Consider the following 24,146-nt stretch of genomic DNA (forward strand, 5'->3'; position numbering starts at 1 on the left):
CACTCGCGGACACACAGATACAGGCTACAGTGTCCATCTCCGCTTATCCTTGAAAAATGTCAATAGCACATCACATTCCAGCACCTCAAACTATCATCACATAGCCTATTAGAGCAACAATACCCCACCTAGCGCTACCTATGGCAGGGTCCTTTTGATTTCTGAATATTACATAACAGCTTCTGTCCTGTTGCAAAAGTAAACAACAGGACGCACACACCGCCAACCGAACAGCAGGTGTCGCTGCGCTGCAGTCTCTGGTTTAATCATGTAAGTGACATTCTGACTCATCAGGGGGACATTTGCTTAACCTCGAGCTGCTGACAGAGACGCCCAGGCAAATTATTTGTACCACAATGGTTCAGTTTTATTACTCGAGATCGGTTAACTTAGCCCAACTTTCAAGTAACAGCAAAAGCGTGGTTTGTGAGATAAATGGAGTGAATTCGAATATTGACCACTTAAAATCACAGTCACCCCTAAGGGGAAGTTCAATGCAGTAAAGGGAAACAAACTGGAAAAACAACAAAATAATCAATACATGAATGAAAAAAAAAAAAAAACATCTGCTGTGACCAGGTCCAGGTGGTATTTTGGTTTGTCTTCAGATTCCACCAATCGGTCAGCCAATTTTCTCTCACAAGGCATCCCCGTACACACAGAGGCAGATATTTCAAAGCAAGTAAGACATGCAACAGAAAAAAAAGATGTCTACACACAACAGTAAATTTTACTTTTCTATAAGAGAGCGAGCAGACTTTGGGCAAATATGGGGATGTGTGATATGTTTTTTTAAACAGGGCTGTCGGTCACAGTTGGTCAACTCATATAGGTGAGCCCCTATAGTTTGTCAATGGTAAACAGTGGTTAGAACTGTACATAAGGCCTGTGTCTCTGTCTCTCGCTCACTCACCCTCACAAGCACCCACACAATCATTACAGCCGATCTGAGAACAGCAATGAATACCAGGAATGATTTAAACCAGCATGTCACCATCACAACACACTAAAACAGATTAAAAATCACCCAAACCACTACAGTACATCAACATCAGCACAAAAGAGAGAGCTTAATATGTTTGGGTTGATCAGTCAACGATTGATATTATATTTATATAATTTATTCTGAGCTAAACTAGATTAAGCAGAAATGAAAATAAACACTGGGCACTATATAGGGATGGTTTATGAAGGGAGCAGTGAGAGGGTTGGGTTGGATGAGGAATCAAAAACGCTGCAGACGTCACACAAACACTGCCCATAAACCCCCAACTATACATCACAAATCAGTGTCCAATCAGATCACGGCTCTGCTTCCTCGTGGGTTTGTCTTTTCATTCAAGAAGCCAATCAGACGGCTGTTACAAACAGCCTGCCAGCCAATCAGTTGGTGATGTGTGTCCGCTTAGGAAAAATGAAAAAGGACTGCTCTACTCCCTGAGGAATGAAAACATCCCATATGACACACACGTGCACACACGCGTATGCACACACACAAACACACGCACGTACACACACGCACACACACACACACACACACACACACACAGCAATGATCAAGTTTTCTTTGTTCCCACTGAACTCCCACTAAAACAGGTGCTCTGTGGGTTTATTCAAGGAAGTCAGGATCATCAACGTTCTTTTACCCCTACCCCACAACCCCCAGACAAGCACAACTACCCCTACCCCTTCCACATTCCCTTCCACTCCTCCACCCATACCATACCAATCCAAGGCTTCACCCCCCCCCCCCCCCCGGGAGGTCACATCATCATCTAAGGTCAGGCACAATATGAGTCTGTTTCTCTGCTTCTGCTCCTCTGATAGGCTCAGGGGGTGTCATACACCCACATGGGGAGGGACAAACAGAGATAGAGGGGGATGCTGATTGGACGTCTCTTGGGTAGCTTATTGGCACTGACTCTATGACTGGCTGTAGGAACTGTTCTGGTTGCCGTTGGAACTCTGGTCATTGTCGCTGGAAGGGAAGACACATGAAGAGAGAGAAAAAAAAAATGAGTGGACTCCAGTATCAAGGGAATATACTCACACAAAATATACAGAAGTGGAATGCATAGCTTCATACATTTTGCCACACTGCGTTTTACAAATGGCAGAGAGTAAATGACAGTGCTCTCCAGAGTTCATTGTTTGCTATGCTAAACCTATTCCCCATTGATTAGCCCTCAGTGCATGGGGGGGGGGGGGGGGGGGGGGGGTAAGAAGTTACTTAATCAGGCTGAAATTCAGCCAGCAGACACAGAAGCCGAAATATCCTAATAGTATGCATGCTCATTTCCTCAGATCTATTGTCCGCCAGAGGACCACAACACACATCAATTTCTAGTCCATCTAGAGGACTACAAGTGCATGATTAAGACACAGTATTGGTACTTGGTACTGACAAGTAGTATTGGCACAGTATTGGTAATGACAAGTTTGTAAATGGCTTAACTCTCATACGGTGTCCCTCTTAGCACTAGGATGGCAACATGCACTCTATTAGGAGCACAGCCGAAAAGGGGCCAAGAGAGGCCTGGTGAGGGGCCTGGTGAGGGGCCTGGTGAGGGGCCTGGTGAGGGGCCTGGTGAGGGGCCTGGTGAGGGGCCTGGTGAGGGGCCTGGTGAGAGGAAGATTGAAACGCTCCCTCTGTGGCCCGACTAGTGGAATGTAGTTGAGTGGGGCTCCATCCAGCTAACCTATTGGTATGGGTGGAGGCTTAGATTTGGCCATCTTGCTAACCTGTTGGGTGGAGGCTTAGATTTGGCCATCTTTCTAAGCTGTTGGGTGGAGGCTTAAGTTGGGGCATCTTGCTAACCTGTTGGACGAAGGCTTAGATTTGGGCATCTTGCTAACCTATTGGGTGGAGGCTTAGATTTGGGCATCTTGCTAACCTATTGGACGGAGGCTTAGGTTTGGGCATCTTGCTAACCTGTTGGGTGGAGGCTTAGGCTTGGGCATCTTGTTGAGCACGGCGGCCATTTCCTTCCGGTCGTCAAAGTTCTTCCATTGGTCGTAAAGCTTCAAGATGACTCTAATGATTTCTAGGATCTGCAAATGTAGCCATCAGACAGCATGTCAAAACTCGCAGCAGCATCCTGGGATATGCTAGAGAGGCAGGTGGCTTCATTATCTTATATTACATCTATCATTTCATATCATATCTATTTCAGTCTTCTTTGACCACTATGCTGACCTTCTCCATGTCCACAGACAGCTCAGCGAACCACTGCCTGGCATCCTTCTGCTGGACCACACACGCCACGTGCAGACAGGCTGGAGGAGGAGGACAAGGGGGAAGACATTTAATGTTACACTCAGACCCAAGGGTAACCAAGGGGTAGGGGGCTGTAGGTTCCAGTGATTTAGAACAACTAAAGGGTGTTATTAGGCAAGGCAGAGTACTAGATATACCTGGCAAGGTTTTATCAAACAAAGGCAGCGCAATGAAGAATATAATAATCTATTCATAAATCATTAATTTCACACTCAAATGGTATTCAGCGGTATCATAATCAAAGACCGGAAGTATCCGTTCTAGAACAAGTTTTTTTATTACCCAGGGCGATCATGAAGGGAGGGTAAAGCAGGCAGAGGTCCGTTCGGTACGTGTCGTTCACTATCCTCCTGCAAACAGAGGCACACACTGATATGATACAACATTTAAAAACAGACGCTCACTGTCACTCAGACTCACACATTTGGACAGGAGAGGATGCGCAAACACAAAGTGCAGGTAACTACAGTTGGAGTGGCATGAGACAGGCAAATACACATTAACGCACGCACGCACGCACGCACAACTCCTGACTCCAAGTGGCACGCACGCGCGCGCACACACACACACACACGCACGCACGCACGCACACACACAACTCCTGACTACAAGTGGCATGTACGCACCAGGCCAGAGGTAGTAACATGTCCTCCTGCCCCATGTCTTGAACATACTGCAGAAGTGGTCTGTAAGGGTGGTACACAATCAGACAGCAATCCTGTCAAGGATATAGGAAAACAATCAATCAATCAATCACTTCATCAAACATTTAATCAATCAATGACTATTCCAACTTCCAAATAAGATCTTGTGGTGATGATACATGGGTCGACTTGAGCAATGTTGCCTGGCAACCACATAACAAATTCCATTTGTTCTGATTGGATGACCATGAGGATTTGCCCACCGATGATTAAAGTTGTCAGTAAATAAATTGTTGGCCAATATCAATGGGACCATGCCAGAACCACAATAATGAGGAACATTGCCCAGCAACATTGCTTAAAAAGTTGCCCCATGTATCATCAGCTTAAGGCTACAATATGTGCATAACATTTCGTCATGAGTTCTTTAATTACTTTCAAACTAGAGCAAGGGACAATGAGAGAAGAGAACTCCTCTCTCTACATCACAACGCAGTTTGACATGAAGCCAGACTTCTCTTACCATGAGCTCCAGCAGGTAGAACTCACACTCGAGAATCTGTGGAGCGATAAAGAGGAAAGCATGAGGACCGGCCGAGAGACGCAGTGGACAGTGGTAACAAACACAAGGGGAGAGTCGGAAATAAGCTAGCCGTGCCACAACGCGGGGAGGTTTAGGCGTGTGGATGGATGGCCCCGGCGTGCCTCAGTGCGCTGCTGAGCGGATGCCCGGCCGCCGCTAATGACTTCGCAGCACTTACAGTACATCAATACATGTTCCACACGGCCATTGGACAGGTGGAACGCCAGCGACGGCCGCCTCGCTCCCGCGCCCACTGCCTGGATACCAGAGTTAATAAGCGGGCGCGGGAGATAGCCGAGCACTTGGCACTGGCTTGAGAAGAAGTAGCGGGCGGGTGGGCAGGGAGGAGGGAGGAATTGGTGGCGGTGGTGGTGTGTGTGTGTGTGTGTGTGTGTGTGTGTGTGGGGTGTTGGGGGGGTGTTTGAGACGGGAGGGGGATGCCAGGGCAGTGGCATACAGCCTCAACCCTCTGCCAGTTTTGGCAGGTGGGTGGCAACACATTGGGCGGAATGTGACGCCACGGGGCAGCCCCACTCGACAAACTCCCAGAGCCGGATTGACTAATGGAGCTGGGCGGAGGAGAGGCCGCCGGGAACGTGCACACACGCACACACACACACGACAGAAGCCCAATCTAACTCACAATTACACGTTTATATACACCAGTGGTCCCCAAACTACGGCCCGCCACCTCATTTTGAGTGGTCCCCCCAAAACATGTCCGTGTATAGCATCTGGCCCGCACGGGAGTACAACATCGTCAATCTATGACCTCCGTAATTACCCCCATTCATTCTCTATGGCGATATATAGTACATATGTAACACTCTTTTTGTCCATTGGTGGTTGTTTTGGCACTGTTTCGCGTTTGCCATTGAAAACGGAATGAAATGTAGGCCTACCTGCAAACAATGTAAGAGGCCTATGCTGACTGCATAGTGCTCAAAGTATTTTAAAAGTTTATCAATTAATTGTTAATAACTAACTAACTTCTATTCAAGTCATATTTCTGGGACTTTCTGGGATAATTATTTCTATTTTTTATTCACTCGTTTAAATGTTCATAGAGTTCAGAAAGTTCTCATCAGGTGATTTCAGATGTTTTTGCCAGCACTTCATAAAACTCTCATAGTTTGAGAACTTTAAATTATTTGTAGGATATTGTTTGTTCACAACTTGAGCTGTGTATGCAAAGACACAGAGTTCAGAGTTCACACATTTTGAATGAAATACTTTTGGGACTCCCTGCTAATACTTTTGGGAATGCTAAAGTCTTTTTATTAGTATTTTACACTGATATGGCATGATGACAACATAAACACAGCTAACAATGGTATTAAATTGCAGTAGCCTATATGATAATGTAATAGAATATTCAACTAAGGTAGGCTGCTGTTGTTCACAGCACTAAGCTATTTATGGTTACTGATATACTCCGAGTCTCTGGCCCTCTCTTACAGCCAGGCATAGTGAGCTGGCCCTCGGAAGAAAAAGTTTGGGGACCACTGATACACACACACACACAATTGCAGAAACTAAACAAGGCACACATTCTAATACAGTCACTTTTTATTTTGCCATCTACAAGCAGATGACATCACAGGACTAGGTATTACACTAGATCACACTCTCCACATTGAATGTGCACATATATGTTTGTGGGTTAACTGAACCTATCCAAATAGGTGTTACTTACATGGTTCATTCGGTAAGGGAACTCTTTGGGAAAGGCATAGGAAAAGCGTGTTTTCACTGCAAAATATCAAATCAAGTCAGTTTATTTTCACTTTCATTTAAAAACAACATGAGTATCAACATCAGGAGACGTGCACATGTTTCAGTTTCACTGTGACTTTTGTACACAGACAGTACCATACATGCGACAGGTTATGCTGATGTCAACTAACGTTGATCAAGTACTGCCTAAGCGTCTAACAATGAAATTCATCAGCGGCAGGATTCTACTGTGTTCAGAATTTATAGTCACTTACACACAGAGGTGGCCGCAGAAATGAGCCTAGTGTTGGACACCACACCAAATTCCTTCACGAGAAAGAAAGCAAGAGAGTATATGTGAGGAGAAACAAAGCATGAGAAAAAAAAAAAAAAAAAAGAGTATTATGCTTCTGTACTGTATGAGGCAATAGGAAAACCCCAATGGAGGTCAAAGGTTACCTCAACTTTTGATGCAAGGAAAACACAAGTGGGGGCCATGAGAACAGGGTCAATGCTCTTCAGAGAGTACCTGCAGACAAACATCAAAAACACTGCATATACACACACATATATATCCAGACATCACCCTCTTCCAGTGTGTTGAAAAGAAGCTCAACATTAGTCAAAATGGCAGCAGTCATGTTCAAATAAGAACCAGAATCTGCATGGAAAGTGCTTTTTGGTGCCAGACCATGTGTAGTAAACAGAACTCTAGTCAGGTCATCCCTTAACAGACTCATATTTGGTTAAATCTACAGCATGTTGCGGTTCATTCTGGTTGCTTTGCTTTTGAAATGTGCTGACGATGGCCCATTTTTTAATTACCATGTGGCAGCACCACCCTCACTACCATGGGAGCTTACCTGGCATAGAAACGCTTGAAGTAAACAGTTGCCGTGGCAATGACCTGCTGTCGAAGCTTCAGGTGCTCCCCAAGGGCCTGAATGACTGAAACACACCCAGAGAAAAGTCAAACCCCTCGTGTTCATGAGACAATCTCTCTGGGTTCAGAGGGAGAACACTGTCAACGGACACCCTTTTGCACTCCTGCATTCTACAGATGGGTACAACTAAGAGCCCATAGGGTTTTGTAAGATAATTTAACCCTTAAGCCAGTACGGGAATGTTGGAAATTGAACGTTCTAAAGAGTCTTATGCTTCTGTACTGAATGAGGCCCACGATGAGGCCACATGAAAACCCAAGTGGAGGTCAAAGGTTACCGTTCATTAAATTCCGTTCATTAACATGGAATTTTAGAACTTTCATCATCAACCTTTGGGGTCATTCCACGTCAGTTCAACCAGGGCCCACGCACTTAGATCTCAAAAAATTTTGAAAAAATTACCAGGTATGTACCTATGTTACCCCTCGTTACACAACTTTACATTGTTGTGTAACAAAATCTGTTAGAATGTTCAAAGCTCCCCTGCAGCATACTTTCTGTATCTTTTTATTGTGTAAGTGTATTCCTATAGTATAGCCAAAAAGGTGAGTGGTGAGTTAATGGTATGCTGTGTTGTGTTGCTGTATCAGATGGTCTTGCTGAAATCTGAACTGGGAGGAGAATTTGATTGAATGTATTGTTATTTTAATGAACAGCCTAGCTACCATTGGCGAAGAAGATCTGCAACTTCCAGTACTCCTCCTCCGTCAAGAACTTCAGGTCCTTCTGACGCTCTTTTATCAGGTCTTGCTTGTCCAAGACCCATTGCAAGCTAAAATACCACAAAACATTATGACAACACATTAAAATAACAACACAAACCTAAAATGTACAGCAATGTCAAAAGATTCCAGAGCCTTCAGTCATTCAAGAGGGGCCATCTCGTGATTGGGACACAAATGATACAAAGCCACAGTGAGCATAGTTAAAAAAATGCAGAAGCCTGGCGGAGGGTTTTTCATAAACATTAGTTTGCTCATTTTATATAGACCCTTTCATCAATAAAAACAAAAACAATGCTTGAACGTTCTATTTGGGACCCAATCTACTTCCTCTACATTAAGATAACATATGGAATGTTAAAAAGGAAGTCTTGCGGGGCCAACTATGATGCTGATAATGGAACTCTCTTGAAAGGGTCCATATTGAAAGGGTCGCGTAGGCCCTATGTCTGATTATTTCACGACCTGAGTAATGCTAACCAACCTTTAAAAAAAGTAATATGACTTTTAAACAATGTTCATTGCAAAGCACCAAGCCAGCTGATCTACTTCACATTCAGATCTGACATGAAAGGCTGACGTTAACATTAACGTTACTGTCTGCAAGTCAGCTAGCTGATAGATGGATAACGTAAGTTCACAATATCACGGACGTTAGCCATCTAAACACTATGCTAATTTAGTTAGCGACCGTTTTGCAATCACCCTCCGTGATCACCCTCCAAGGCATATTAATCTCATTGCTATCATTTCAAGTATCACGGTGTCTTCTATTTAATAAGCAACGACCTAGTAGGATGGCACTAACAAAAGCGATTTTAGGCATTAGCCTATTGCAGCTAGTTAACGTTAGCAATCGATAGCATCCTTTCAGATGCTAGCTCAATAACAAAGCCGAAGCTTCATGAATAAAATGTTAAATGTGTGACATATTTACAAAATACTTACTAATGCGAACTCTGCCAAAAGTTCCCCGCCATCACGTTTAAAGTGAGGTAGAAAATATAATTTGGACCAAGTTTTATAGACAACACAATATCTGCTAGTATTAGTTATAAACACTTCAGAGTAGAAGTACCCCTAGAAAGCGAGTCCAGCATACCTCGAACCGGGTAGCTGCGTGTGCCTCCCATAATATTAGTTCCGGTGGCCTATGTCATTTACAGTAATATCTGGACAGCTTCAATTTTGGATTCCCTTTACTTTGTCTTTAGTTTTCGCACAACGGAATTAAACAAACATAAAACAATATAACATTTATTCAAAAGAAACCCTTCATGATAAACAGCTCTGATGCACAAAAAGGCTGTATTAGGACATTGCAAACTGCTTTAAATGCTGTCATTTAAAACAACCTAGGTTAAACGACCTTCCTAGACCTAAAACTGAGGAGTGAAAACAGTTTCATAAGGAGAGACCTGGGCTTAGCCATTTGGCTCATGTATTTTTAGGCTATGGAAGGCCAAGGTGTTTTAGAATAGCTTTATTTTTCGATTGCACGAATTTATGCAGGGAGCAGGCTATGACTAAGTCAAAAAATCTGCATGGACCACGCCTGAACAGAGGTTTTTAATACTGACGCTGACGCAAGCAAGTTACGAACATGAATCCATCCAGTCGTTACATTCCTCCGAAGACCAAGTACGCACAGTCAACAGTAGGCTAATTGTGAAGTCTGATCAGTCTGCACAACCGGGTTGCTATAAACACAATAAACTATGACACATATGGAAATAGAGATGTCCTAGCGAGCCTGTTCACTTTCCAGGTGATGACAGCCTTATTATAGGAGGATTGGATATCTGTTTGGTACTTATCATTCGGGTAACCTAACCTCTCCATTCTATGCGGAAACCCAATAATCTATTAGTTTCCCTGTATGATGGCTATCTCTTTCAGAGACTGGTACGATGCCCTGCATGTGTGCTTTGATCAAGTGAGAGGACCATAGCTTGTTAATAACACCTCTTCACCCCACTATTTTTAAACCTCTTCGCGGGTGTCCGCTAGATGACTGAAGGGGCACTTTCGCGCTCATGCTGTATTGAGGTAGGCCTACGAGATTCCTCCATGCTGGCGCGCACGATAGGATGGGCCAAAGAGCTACCACTGTATAAAAAGGGCCGTTGGAAGGAGAGGGACAGTGTGTCATCAACGAATAGCATCGGAAGGAACAAATCAACGAACCCCAGAGTCATCATGAGTCGAAGCCCAGAAAGGATCTCCTCGTACCGGCGCCACTTCGAGGGCGCTCTGACTGCCTCCTCCTCCACCTCTCTCCAGGTGCGCGTCTCCAGCCCGTCTCCAACGCGCCGGGACAACCGCACTCGCTCGGCCAGCTCTGCCAGCTACAGCCGCAGCGGCACCATGGGACGGAGAGCGATGTCCGGCTCCCGCAGAATGGCTGGGTAACTTTTCACTTGACTCAGATGACAAGCATAGACTTTAGAAAACTGTTTCCCGAGGCGCAAAGGCACATACGGAGTGTCTTGCTGTCAGTATTAGATAGGACAGAATGCATGCAACCCAGAACACATCATCACAAATATTAGGGACTGTAGGCCTACGACATTTACCGGGTTAGGGGAAGGCCCAGGAGCAATTTTTTGGCCTGGGGGGAGGGCCGAGGAAAATTATTTTTTCCTGATCCATGATCCGTTTTCGATATTTTAAAAGGTTTGTAGGCCAAAACATGATTCACGTCTCTTTGACAGAGTGGGCGAGTCCAAAAAGTCGCAACCCTACCTGAATCTCCCACAACCCCCCTCGTAAGCTTGCAGGTCACCCGCGGTTATGAGTCATAAACAAAATATTTTAATGATATTCGGGTCATTTGCGGGCGGGTCAGTTAGGAATGAATTAAATATATATATTTCTACAAATAGGCCTACTTAAAATATCACGAGAAGGCTAGCATCAATACAGTAAAGCATCAGTACAGTAAAGTCAACAGTAAAGAAGCTGAAGACGCGAGTTAAAATAATAAAGACACCCCTTCAGGAAAAGCGATATAGGCTATAGGAAATATTGGGAAAAGTTATTAAAGAAGATGACAGTAGTACAAGTTATGGTCTATGTAGGCCTACTTCTTGCGAAGCCATTTAAAAGTATGACAGCCGAAACGGGCAGCCTGCAGGAATAAATGTTATGGCACAGACTACACAGCCATATCTACCGGTATGTATAGGTTCGCGCATGCATAAAAGTTACCTTTGTTCGTTGTGTTTGTGACTTTAAACAGTGGGTGTGCTTTAGTAAAGCTTTGTGCTTCATTCAGCATTTGAAACCAGTTCTTACGCTAACGTTTTGACCAGCAATGTATCTCTCTTGCCTAACCATTTCTGTTTTCGAAAGAAAGATGTGTGTCCATGGCCAAATCTTATCCGTTCTAATCCTTGGTGGTTGCGTGCGTGCTTGCGCTCTTATTCTCATTCTCTCTCCTGCGCAAACATTAGGTCCTGCATGCCTACTGCGTGTAGTTCTACTGCATAAAGTTTCGCAAATAAATTAGTTTGTTTTACAGAAATGGACTACTGTCACGCTGCATGCAGGCTATAACCAAAAGCACACATTTTGTAAATAAGCGGGTCGGATCGTATATATATAATTTTGTCCTAATTAATATTCGCGGTCCGAGTTGCGGTCGGGTTGATTAAAATATCTGGCGACCGCGGGCCGCTTGTGACCAAACCCGCGCAACACTGGTGTGTAGCCTACTCGTGTGTGTGTATGTGTGCTTATGACATTTGCTGGCCGTTTTAACCTTGTAAACGTCATTTTTCGACCAGTTTGACCAGGGGGGAGGGCCAGGCAGAACATTTTTAACCCGATCGTCTGGCGACCCCCCCCCCGCTAAATATCGTACAGTCCCTTAGATATTCAATTTGATTATACACCTTGAGCAGTAAGGCTGTTTGCTTTCACAGTGGTGCCAGCATGGGTGGCATGAGTGGTATGGCTGCTCTGTGTGTTGGCATGGGAGGCGTGGACCTGGATGCAGCGGCCGCTGAGAACCAGGCCTTCATGAGCACCCGCACCAGCGAGAGGCAGGAGATGGTCACTCTCAATGACCGTCTGGCAATTTATATTGAGAAGGTAAGAAAGCTTCTTTAGCCACTCTTGCCTGTCTTCATATGTGATCTTAATTCTGAGCTTGTGTGTGTGTGTGTGTGTGTGTGTGTGTTTGGTGTGTGTGTGTGTGTGTGTGTGTGTGTGTGATAGGTGCGCTCCCTGGAGTCCCAGAACAAGCTGCTTGAGGCAGAGATTGATGCTATCCAGAACCGCTACACCAAGCCGTCCGGCCTGCGTAAGCTGTATGAGGAGCAGCTGCGTGAGATGATGAGAGTGGCCGAGCAGATGAGGATGCAGAGGGTGAGTGGGACAGACTGGAGGGGGCCGAGGATCTAATTAGTGAGAACGTGAGTGTGTGTGGGGTTGGACAGGGTTGGGTGGACAGGGTGTGGTGATGAGGTTTAGTGCAGTGTAGTGCAGAGGCAGGGGAGGCAAGAGTTTGGATGCGGATTGTTGTCCTACCACGTCCCATCCACTTGATGATGTTATGGAGTGGTTTTGTAAGTCACTTCACACACCATGTTGTAGCTTTGGAATCACCAAACCCTGTGATTCCAAAGCAACATGGCACAGTGACATTAATAAGAAATGCAGAAAGAAACAGAAGCTCATTTCATATCGCAAGTTCAAGTTCAGTTGATGACTGAGGTCTCCTCTTGACCTCTATTCTCTTCCTCTGGCCTTTCCTGTAGGATCTGGCCTTTGCTGCTAAGGATGCCATGGCTGGTCAGCTGGAGATGCTGAAGGTCAAGTATGAGGAGGCTGTGGAGGCCAGGAAGAAGGTTGAGATGGATATTGTAGCATTCCGCCCGGTAAGTGGCCACACTGCCTGCTCGCTCTGTTCTATTTCTTTTCACCTCTATGTCCTCTTGTGTCCAGATCTATGGCTATGGATGGTTCCTAACTGATCACTAGTGGTAGTTGTAGTTTTTATTTATTTTTATTTGCTCCTCAGGATGTTGATGCTGCCACTACTGCCCGCATTGCCCTGGAGAAACAACTGGACAACCTGGAGCGTGAGCTGGAGTTCCTGCAGAGGCTTCACAAGCAGGTACTGTACAATTCCCCCCACCTACACACACACACACCTTAATTGTACACACTCATTAAGAGGATGAAGATGACTGATGCTGATACCCATAATTCACTCAGACATGATCTAACTAGCCTATTCCCACTGTGCTAGTCAAAACACAGGTGCACCTAAACCATTTGTGATGATGGCCTTTGGGATTGCTGTTATTGTTGACATACTATGGGTATCTGCTGTCCTCAGGAAATTGAAGAACTGATGGCTCAGATCTACGGTGGCATGTCTAAAGTGGACGTGGCGTTCGGCCTGCCCGACCTGTCGGCTGCGCTCAAGGACATCCAAGCACAATACGACAGCATCGCCGCCAAGAACCTACAGGTTGTCTGCACTCCATAGCTAGAAATTAGGAAACTCTTCAAAATGACAAACTCTGTTTCATAACTGGTAAACACTAAAATCTAGACAAAGACAGCACTTTACTCTGTAAATGTCATTTCAATGTCATTCAAAATAATCTGTCAGGTCAAGATCAAGATGTAATCTGCTATTTGTCTGCGCTTTGGCAGGAAATGGACTCTTGGTACAAGAACAAATTCCAGGACATGAATCAAGCATCAACAAGGCACGTGGATAGATCACGGAGCGTGAGAGAGGAGATCACAGGGGCGAAGAGAGATGTGAGTGGGGGCTCTAATGATTCTCATCTTTAATTATTATTATATCTAATTATTCTCATCTTTAACTGGAGCAACACCACTTCCTGGGTCTCCTGTTTTCCACTCGGCCAAACATTGGGAGAATATTTCATGGTGTGTGTGTGTTTACTGTATGTGTTTGTGTGTGTGTGTGTGTGTGTGTGTGTATGTAGATTGCAAACAAGGAACGTGACCTGGAGGCACTGAAGACTAGGAATGAGGGATTGGAGGCTCAGATCCGTGAGGCCCGGGAACGCTACAAGAAGGAGGAGGAAGACCTCCTGGTGAGTTCAGCCATAATCATCAACATGGCTAGTAGCACTAGTCCCAAACTGTTCCAAGGCGAACATCTTAGTTGTCTCATACTGATCAATGCTTTGTGTCCCTCAGGCCAGAATTGAGGCTGTGAAGCTGGAACTGCAGGGCATCAAATCAAAGATTGCCATGATGTTGAAAGAATACCAGGACCTGCTCAATTTGAAGATGGCCTTGGAAATTGAGATCACCACCTACAGGTGAGATGTCTCTTCATGTTATCTCTTCTGTTCAGACCAATTACTTTTTGTCAGTAGAATACAATAGATAACCGAAATAGATTAATTAGGAAAATACACATAACAAGTTTCAGTTAATGTGTCCATTCAGTGCATCTTTTGAGAGGCTGTTACTGAACTCTGTTCCTCATGACTTGTGATCTCTTCACAGTGCTCCACTGCTGGCACAAGTGTGGGCACCAAACTCATACCTCTTGTTCACTTTTTTGCAGGAAGTTGATTGAGGGTGAGGACCTTCGTCTGGACACCATGGTGCGGCATGGTGGCATGTCTCTGATGGGCAGCGGCATGGGTGGTGGCATGGCAGGTGGCATGGCTACCATGGGCGCTAGGGGCATGGGCATGAGTGGAAGTGGGATGAGTGCTGGCGGTGTTATGAATGGCAGTGCCATGGGTATGGGTATGGGCGCCATGAGTGGCAGCGCTATGAGCGCTAGTGGCAAAAGTGCCAGTGGCGGTGCCATGAGTGCCAGCATGGGCGCCGTTGGCATGGGCACTGATATGGTTGGAGGCGCCGCTATGGCAAGTGGTACGAGTTCATCCATGAGCGCCACCCAGACATCGGGGTCCATGGAGATGGAATCCAAGACCATGTCCTCGTCCAACGGCATGTCCACCATGATGTCCTCATCCAACGGGATGTCCAAGACCGTGTCCTCCACCAATGGGGCGATGTCCATGTCTTCCAGCAGCAAGGCGGAATTCTCTGAGGAGCAGGCGGTCGAGATGACCGAGAGGAAGACCGTCCTAATCAGGTAAACTCATATTGATCTGGTGTCTTGCGCATGGCAGCAAGTGATTTGCTGATGAGTTTCATGTCACTCAGGAAACACACACACACACACACACACACTGGGAATGTGAGGAGAGGATGGAATTTAACCCCTATCTTTGTTTGCGTTCAGAACAGTTAAGACCGATGAGGACGAGATTCTGAGCGACACACAGGAGCGTACCTTCACAATCTCTGGAGCGGCCGACGACATGTAGGAAGAAGCACCCACCATCTTCATCTTCACCCATCCCTCCAAATGAAGCGTTTACCTGCATCCATGGCAACCCTCCTTCCTCCTCGGTGTCGGTTGGTTGGCTCCTTGCCACGACTAACCTGTAAACCTGTATCCATGGCAACCCTCCTGTTTCCCCTTCATTCCTCTTCGGTGTCAGTTGCTCCTTGCCACGACTAACCTGTAAACCTGCTTCATTTCTCCTGTGGGTCCTCTCCTCCTATGACACACCATGCAAAGAAAAAATAAACAAACCTGCAAACCATTACTCTAAAGTCTTGAGTCCTGTCTGTGTCATGTCTTCTTGAAAATGGCAAGTTGATTTTAGAGGGATGGTCAACAGGTCAAGTCAAATCACATTCCTTTAAAGCACAAAGAAACATAAAAACTACAGGAGCTGTAGCTACTAAAGGGCTTTACAGATGCAAATAATCAAAAGAAACAAGTATAAAAAGATTTAAGAAACTGGAAAACTCATAAAACATTAAATATATAGGATATACAACCAATAAAATACAAGGATGAGCGAACAAAAGTACCAGATTTAGAAAGCACCAAGACATCAAGAAAGCACCAGGTTTCTCCCTCCTGTCTGAAAACACGTGCTGAACAATTGGCTCCTATCCTCCCATAGATATTCAACAAATCTCTTGAACTGTGATAGTGTTCCATCCTTCTTTAAATGCTCCACCATCACAGGACTGAACATCTGTAGGCCTGTCGCACTGAACGACTGAACATCCCAGGTCACCTGCTGGACCCCCTGTTGGGCCAGCAGGGATGGTGTGGACAACACAATTCATATGGGCTTGCATTACATACTGTACCCAACTTGGCGTTTTAAGCCCCCAATGTTGTCTTCCAGGCAGCGCTGCATGGAAGGCACTAGGGTTAGACAAGGGTTAGGGTTAAGGTTAGGTGCCTTGAAGTCGACAGTCACAGCATTGCCTTGAAGTCGATGGTGGGGGCTTAAAACACAATCGAGCACAAATCTTGAATCTTGACAGGAATTCTGTTTGTTGACCTCATGATGTATCAAGTATGATGAAATAGTTTTCATCCTTAATAAAAAATGAACACTGTGTAAAATATTACAATACCTCTGATAAAATGAAAATGCTTTAAACTGTTAACTTTCTGCAAACAAACATATTTAGCTGAACATGGTGTAACCTGACTAAAAAACAGAGGTATTGGTAGGTCAGAACTGGAAGGGGTTCCAGGTGACCTACCCCAGGAAATGTCTAAATTCTGGCAGCTAAATGTAGAATTTTGGAATTAAGACTAAATGGTTCTCATAGTTTTTAAATTATTTTTTACCTTGCTCTTGCCAAATGGTCAGAAACAAGATAACTCAATTATTGACCCTCTTGGCCATGGCATGAAAGGTGTGTGTGTGTGTGTGTGTGTGTGTCTGTGTGTCCACTTGCATAACTTTCTTGACTGACTTCTTGACTGGTGAGGGTCACCATATCTCATATTCATGGTAATTTGGATACAGATCAGGATCTAAAGTTTGGACTTTGGTTTCACTTTCCTTACCATTATGAGGGTCTGCAGTGACCTGACTGCTTGTGTTATTATTGTAACGCAGAATGCCCTGGCCTACGGTGCCCATTGAAAAATGAAAAGATGGACAGTGCAGATGAGATTACATCAAAATATCAGCTAGATATTAGCCTAACTTACCTGCCACCTGCAGATACAGAAAAAATATTTGGTGGCACCCTAGACCCACGTCATCATGGCGCTGACTTTGGAAAAAGCTTCCCTAAAGTGCACATGGTAAGGAAGACTGTAGGGCACTATATCTCATTTTTTACTGCGATTTGTTCCTTTCTATTGCAAGGGAACTTCATAGTGCCGCAGTGCTAAGAGGGCATTTCATGATTTGTTTTCTTCCATGAGAAAGGCCCCTGTAGGGAACTTCAGGTTTAGCCCATTGTAAGGGCACTTATCATACATTTCCCACTGCAGGGGCATCCATTAGGAAACTGTACTCCACTTGATTATAGACGAGGCAAGTATGGGCAATGGGTTTGTAATGAAATTATTAAGACCTTTACAATAAATGCTGGTACTGTCATGTTGTGTTATTGTCTTTTTTTCATTTGATATTAGATACATTGCAGTAATTCAGGAACACTGCATCATATAATCTAGATTTAAAACAAAGACACTGTATATAAATTAAGGTCCAATATTATATTACACATTAAAGTGTAATTCTTTAAATAGAGCCGACATACAGGGTAATCATATTACTCTTAACAGTGTGGCTACACTACAATGTTTAATATTTTTACACATTTCATTATTAATATAAAAACAATATTGAGTAGAATTAACTCTGAAATTCTGACACTGACCATAGAATACATCATACACTGACTTCGAGTGGGACCAAAAGGGTTCAATAGTAAAATCCTCTAAACACCACCGTCATCAAAAATGAGATAACGATGTGAATGCTCTCCGCACATACTGTACTATACTTTAATCAAATAATTTTGCTTCAAAACCCGCTAAACACCAGTCTCTTCCTGGTCTGAAATATCGATTTGTAGGCAAAAACCTATACAGTAGCAGCCTGATAAAACAGGCTCATTTAAAAGAAAATGATGGATTTAGAGGCAGATTTAGAGAGTTTTTAATCTGAACTCTTCAAATGTCATCTGAAGCAGAGTTAAATTCAACTCTGTAGGAATCAAATTAACATTCTAGTTTTTACTGTGATATAGGGCCACACTTCACTTCACTGCATCACATTTTATCCACTAGAGGAGCAACGTTGGCACTTCTTTATGCTTTCTCACATATAGCACAATTTACAGGGCTGCATTCCAACGCTTTCTGTACTGTAAGTGTCATAATTTGGTGGGCACTACATAATGACACATTTTTCCAATGGAAGGGCACACATAGGGAACGGCAAGTATAGGGTGTTGCATTATGTTTACAACCCTAGTAGGGCACTCATCAAGACACATTCTTCACAAACTAATTTGTGGCACTCTAGAGGGAAACACGGAAACATTTTTGACAGTATTGAGGGCATTTGACTCATGGGGACACTGGGAGGACTCCTGAGCCCGCCAGTGTTCTTATATAACCGTTATAGATCTAGAAGAAGAATGTGTAACACTTTATAATAAGGTGTCATAATAAATAGCAAACTAGTCATTACCTAACCCTTTGTTAATATTTGTAAATTGTTACTAAAATATCTTTTTGGCACAAGTTAATAGTTTTCTGTCTTTATTGCCCCCACAATCCGAACACCCCCCACCCCCAACACTCACACACAATCTCTACACAGCCTATGCCACAACCCACCTCCCCCCACCCCCAACACTCACACACAATCTCTACACAGCCTAAACCACAACCCACCTCCCCCCACCCCCAACACTCACACACAATCTCTACACAGCCTAAACCACAACCCACCTCCCCCCACCCCCAACACTCACACACAATCTCTACACAGCCTAAACCACAACCCACCTCCCCCCACCCCCAACGCTCACACACAATCTCTACACAGCCTATGCCACAACCCACCTCCCCAATCCCTCAATAATCCCTCCCCAATGTCCAATATGCACTTTACATCTTTACAAATACAATTTCATTGCATTTCTTACCAGTAACTATGGTGTAACTATTAACTATTATTATTGGGTGTTTGGATTGTGGGGCAACTTGTGCCAAATAGATATTTTAGTAACAATTTACAAATATTAACAAAGGGTTAGGTAATGACTACTTTTCTATTTATCATGGCACCTTATTATAAAGTGCTACCGAAGAATGACCGAACTTGATGGGCTCTTGATCATCATGACTGCAGCCTGATCAGACCCAACAATAAACCCAACAATAAACACATATAGACATGGAGATGACCCAGCGAGCCTGCCACAGATCACTTTCCAGGTGATGACATAGACTTATTATAGGAGGATTGGGTATCTCTTTGGTCCTTGTCATTCAGGTAGTAGCCTCTCCATTCATGCATAAACCCAATAATCTATTGGTTTCAGTCTGAATATCATCTGCATATATCCGACGCTGATATGATAGCCTGCATTTGTCCTTTGATCAAGGGAGAGGACTACCCATAGTTTGTTGACAACACCTTTTCACCCCACTATTTTTAAACCTCTTCGCAGGTGTCTGCTAAATGACTGAAGGGGCACTTTCACACTTGTGCTGTATTGAGGTACGAGATTCCTCCAAGCTGGCGCGCACGATAGGATGGGCCAAAGTACTACCACTGTATAAAAAGGGCCGTTGGAAGGAGACGGACAGTGTGTCATCAACGACCAGCATCGGAAGGAACAAAGCAACCAACCCCAGGGAGTCATCATGAGTCGAAGCCCGGAAAGGATCTCCTCGTACCGGCGCCACTTCGAGGGCGCTCTGGCTGCCTCCTCCTCCACCTCTCTCCAGGTGCGCGTCTCCAGCCCGTCTCCAACGCGCAGGGACAACCGCACTCGCTCGGCCAGCTCCACCAGCTACGGCCGCAACGGCACCATGGGACGGAGAGCGATGTCCGGCTCCCGCAGAATGGCTGGGTAGGCCTGCTTAACTTTTCACTCAACTCAGATGACAAACTAAGACTCTAGAAAACTATTATCCAAGGCGCAAAGGCACACACCAAGTGTCTTGCTGTCAGTATAAGATAGGACAGAATGCACACCATCACAGAACACATCATCACAAATGTCAGATACTCTTAAATTTGGTTATACACCTTGTGCAGTAAGGCTGTTTGCTTTCACAGTGGTGCCAGCATGGGTGGCATGAGTGGCATGGCTGCTCTGTGTGTTGGCATGGGAGGCGTGGACCTGGATGCAGCGGCCGCTGAGAACCAGGCCTTCATGAGCACCCGTATCAGCGAGAGGCAGGAGATGGTCACTCTCAATGACCGTCTGGCCATTTATATTGAGAAGGTAAGAAAGCCTTTTCTCTTTTCAACTTTTTTTGCCTCCTGTAATTTAGCGACTCTTATTTGTCTTCAGGATGTTAATCCTGACCCTATGTGTGTGTGTGTGTGTGTGTGTGTGTGTGTGTGTGTGTGTGTGTGTGTGTGTGTGTGTGTGTGTGTGTGTGTGCGTGATAGGTGCGCTCCCTGGAGTCCCAGAACAAGCTGCTTGAGGCAGAGATTGATGCTATCCAGAACCGCTACACCAAGCCGTCTGGCCTGCGTAAGCTGTATGAGGAGCAGCTGCGTGAGATGATGAGAGTGGCCGAGCAGATGAGGATGCAGAGGGTGAGTGGGACAGACTGGAGGGGGCCGAGGATCTAATTAGTGAGAACGTGCAAATGAGTGTGTGTGGGGTTGGACAGGGTTGGGTGGACAGGGTGTGGTGATGAGGTTTAGTGCGGTGTAGTGCAGAGGCAGGGGAGGCAAGAGTTTGGATGCAGATTGTTGTCCTACCACGTCCCATCCACTTGATGATGTTCTGGAGTGGTTTTGTAAGTCACTTCACACACCATGTTGTAGCTTTGGAATCACCAAACCCTGTGATTCCAAAGCAACATGGCACAGTGACATTAATAAGAAATGCAGAAAGAAACAGAAGCTCATTTCATATCGCAAGTTCAAGTTCAGTTGATGACTGAGGTCTCCTCTTGACCTCTATTCTCTTCCTCTGGCCTTTCCTGTAGGATCTGGCCTTTGCTGCTAAGGATGCCATGGCTGGTCAGCTGGAGATGCTGAAGGTCAAGTATGAGGAGGCTGTGGAGGCCAGGAAGAAGGTTGAGATGGATATTGTAGCATTCCGCCCGGTAAGTGGCCACACTGCCTGCTCGCTCTGTTCTATTTCTTTTCACCTCTATGTCCTCTTATGTCCAGATCTATGGCTATGGATGGTTCCTAACTGATCACTAGTGGTAGTTGTAGTTTTTATTTATTTTTATTTGCTCCTCAGGATGTTGATGCTGCCACTGCTGCCCGCATTGCCCTGGAGAAACAACTGGACAACCTGGAGCGTGAGCTGGAGTTCCTGCAGAGGCTTCACAAGCAAGTACTGTACAATTCCCCCCACCTACACACACACACACACACACACACACACACACACACACACACACAGACACACACAGATACACACAGACACACACACACATCTTAATTGGACACACTCATTAAGAGGATGAAGATGACTGATGCTGAACCCATAATTCACTCAGACATGATCTAACTAACCTATTCCCACTGTGCTAGTCAAAACACAGGTGCACCTAAACCATTTGTGATGATGGCCTTTAGGATTGCTGTTGTTGTTGACATACTATGGGTATCTGCTGTCCTCAGGAAATTGAAGAACTGATGGCTCAGATCTACGGTGGCATCTCTAAAGTGGACGTGGCGTTCGGCCTGCCCGACCTGTCGGCTGCGCTCAAGGACATCCAAGCACAATACGACAGCATCGCCGCCAAGAACCTACAGGTTGTCTGCACTACATAGCTCAGAAGCCTGTGGTAGAAAAATTAGGAAACTCTTGAACATGACAAACACTGCTTCAAAAGGAGATTAACTGTTAAACATTAAAATCTAGACAAAGATGGCATTTTTCTTTGTAAATTTGGTCTGATGTAACCCACTATTTGTCTGCGCTTTGGCAGGAAATGGATTCTTGGTACAAGAACAAATTCCAGGACATGAATCAAGCATCAACAAGGCATGTGGATAGATCACGGAGCGTGAGAGAGGAGATCACAGGGGTGAAGAGAGATGTGAGTGGGGGCTCTAATGATTCTCATCTTTAACTGGAGCAACACCACTTCCTGGGTCTCCTGTTTTCCACTCGGCCAAACATTGGGAGAATATTTCATGGTGTGTGTGTGTGTTTACTGTATGTGTTTGTGTGTGTGTGTGTGTGTGTGTGTGTGTGTGTGTGTGTGTGTGTGTGTGTATGTAGATTGCAAACAAGGAACGTGACCTGGAGGCACTGAAGACTAGGAATGAGGGATTGGAGGCTCAGATCCGTGAGGCCCAGGAACGCTACAAGAAGGAGGAGGAAGACCTTCTGGTGAGTTCAGCCATCTTGTTTCCAACACCACCATAATCATCAACATGGCTAGTAGCACTAGGCAGCCATCTTAGTTGTCTCATACTGATCAATGCTTTGTGTCCCTCAGGCCAGAATTGAGGCTGTGAAGCTGGAACTGCAGGGCATCAAATCAAAGATTACCATGATGTTGAAAGAATACCAGGACCTGCTCAATATCAAAATGGCCTTGGAAATTGAGATCACCACCTACAGGTGAGATGTTTTTTCATGTTATCTATTCTGATCAGACCAATGACTTTTTGTTAGGAGACTTTTTGTTAGGAGAGGTACAATAAATTAATTAGGAGAATACACACAACAAGTTTCACTTAATGTACATCTTTTGAGAGGCTGTTACAGCACCTACTGATGACCTGTGATCTCTTCACAGTGCTCCACTGCTGGCACAAGTGTGGGCACCAAACTCATACCTCTTGTTCACTTTTTTGCAGGAAGTTGATTGAGGGTGAGGACCTTCGTCTGGACACCATGGTGCAGCATGGTGGCATGTCTCTGATAGGCAGCGGCATGGGTGGTGGCATGGGAGGTGGCATGGCTACCATGGGTGCTGGGGGCATGGGCATGAGTGGTCGTGGGATGAGTGCTGGCAGTGCCATGGGTATGGGTATGGGCGCCATCAGCGGCAGCGCTAGTGGCAAAAGTGTCAGTGCCGGTGCCATGAGTGTCAAGATGGGCACTGATATGGCTGGAGGCGCCGCTATGGCAAGTGGTATGTGTTCCTCCACCAATGGCATGTCCACCATGATGTCCTCGTCCAACGGCATGTCCAGCATGATGTCCTCGTCCAACGCGATGTCCAAGACCGTTACCTCCACCAATGGGGCGATGTCCATGTCTTCCAGCAGCAAGGCGGAATTCTCCGAGGAGCAGTTGGTGGAGACAACCGAGAGGAAGACCCTCCTGATCAGGTAAACTCACGTCGTTCTGAAGCATTCCGCACGGCAGCAAGGGATTTGCCATTGTGTTTCATGTTAACACACACAGACGCACATGCACGCACACACACACACACACACACACACACACACACACACACACACACACACACACACACCATGAAATGTCATTCTCCCAATGTTTGGCTGAGTGTAAACCAGGAGAACCAAGAAGTGTGAGTGTGTGAGTGTGAGGAAGGAATTTAACTTCTATTTTCGTGCTTTTAGAACAGTTAAGACTGATGAGGACGAGATTCTGAGCGACACACAGGAACGCACCTTCACAATCTCTAGAGCAGCTGACAACCTGTAGGAAGAAGGAACACCCTCCCCCCGACCCCCAAATGCCAAATGAAGCGTTTACCTGTATCCATGGCAACCCTCCTGTATCCCCTTCATTCCTCTTCGGTGTCAGTTGCTCCTTGCCACGACTAACCTGTAAACCTGCTTCATTTCTCCTGTGGGTCCTCTCCTCCTATGACACACCATGCAAAGAAAAAATAAACAAACCTGCAAATTACTCTCAAGTCTTGAGTCCTGTCTGTGTCATGTCTTCTTGAAAAGAACTACTAGTTGCCTTTAGAGGGATGTGAAACAAGGGTATGGTCAAGTAAATATGTAGTTACATTTATTCTATACAGTGTAATCATATTACTCTTGACAGTGTGACTACAGTGTTAAATAATTTTACACATGTTATTGTTAATTGTAACACAATATTAGGCAGATTTAACTCTAAAAATCTGACACTGACCATAGAATACATTTTACACTGATTTCGGGGGTGACCAAATGTTATCTGAAGCAGTTATATTCGACTCTGTAGGAATCAAATTAACACTTTTGTTGTTACTGTGATAGGGACACACTATATTTCAAT

At 45.1% G+C, this 24,146-nt stretch overlaps 3 protein-coding genes across 5 annotated transcripts; 2 read left to right on the top strand and 1 right to left on the bottom strand.

Moving 5' to 3' along the window:
• Positions 1–342: 342 nt before the first annotated feature.
• On the bottom strand, positions 343–8,992 carry ccnc (cyclin C). The gene is made up of 12 exons (XM_042095585.1): positions 8,835–8,992; positions 7,830–7,936; positions 7,084–7,168; positions 6,680–6,749; positions 6,496–6,547; positions 6,201–6,256; positions 4,445–4,480; positions 3,904–3,995; positions 3,560–3,627; positions 3,197–3,276; positions 2,933–3,051; positions 343–1,978 (listed from the first exon to the last, which is right to left on the bottom strand). Exons 1-12 carry the CDS (start codon positions 8,864–8,866, stop codon positions 1,924–1,926), a joined length of 852 nt encoding a protein of 283 aa, XP_041951519.1. The 5' UTR covers positions 8,867–8,992; the 3' UTR covers positions 343–1,923.
• Positions 8,494–15,508, top strand: LOC121711750 (desmin-like). 2 transcript variants are annotated; one of them, XM_042095580.1, is made up of 12 exons: positions 8,494–8,517; positions 9,897–10,294; positions 11,813–11,981; positions 12,108–12,257; positions 12,650–12,769; positions 12,913–13,008; positions 13,234–13,368; positions 13,557–13,667; positions 13,859–13,969; positions 14,076–14,200; positions 14,452–14,994; positions 15,145–15,508. In XM_042095580.1, the coding sequence occupies exons 1-12, from the start codon at positions 8,509–8,511 to the stop codon at positions 15,227–15,229; spliced, it is 2,052 nt and encodes a 683-aa protein (XP_041951514.1). In that variant the 5' UTR covers positions 8,494–8,508; the 3' UTR covers positions 15,230–15,508. The 2 variants fall into 2 exon arrangements, with proteins under 2 accessions (XP_041951514.1, XP_041951515.1); XM_042095581.1 differs by having other exon boundaries at positions 15,150–15,508.
• A 4,049-nt stretch (positions 15,509–19,557) lies between these two features.
• LOC121711751 (glial fibrillary acidic protein-like) lies at positions 19,558–23,786 on the top strand. Of its 2 annotated transcripts, none has more exons than XM_042095582.1 (11): positions 19,558–19,826; positions 20,036–20,204; positions 20,375–20,524; positions 20,923–21,042; positions 21,186–21,281; positions 21,572–21,706; positions 21,883–21,993; positions 22,179–22,289; positions 22,399–22,523; positions 22,763–23,239; positions 23,495–23,786. In XM_042095582.1, the coding sequence occupies exons 1-11, from the start codon at positions 19,618–19,620 to the stop codon at positions 23,577–23,579; spliced, it is 1,788 nt and encodes a 595-aa protein (XP_041951516.1). In that variant the 5' UTR covers positions 19,558–19,617; the 3' UTR covers positions 23,580–23,786. The 2 variants fall into 2 exon arrangements, with proteins under 2 accessions (XP_041951516.1, XP_041951517.1); XM_042095583.1 differs by having other exon boundaries at positions 23,500–23,587.
• Positions 23,787–24,146: the final 360 nt, after the last annotated feature.

Source organism: Alosa sapidissima, chromosome 6, assembly GCF_018492685.1.
Source record: "Alosa sapidissima isolate fAloSap1 chromosome 6, fAloSap1.pri, whole genome shotgun sequence".
Lineage (NCBI taxonomy): Eukaryota > Metazoa > Chordata > Actinopteri > Clupeiformes > Clupeidae > Alosa > Alosa sapidissima.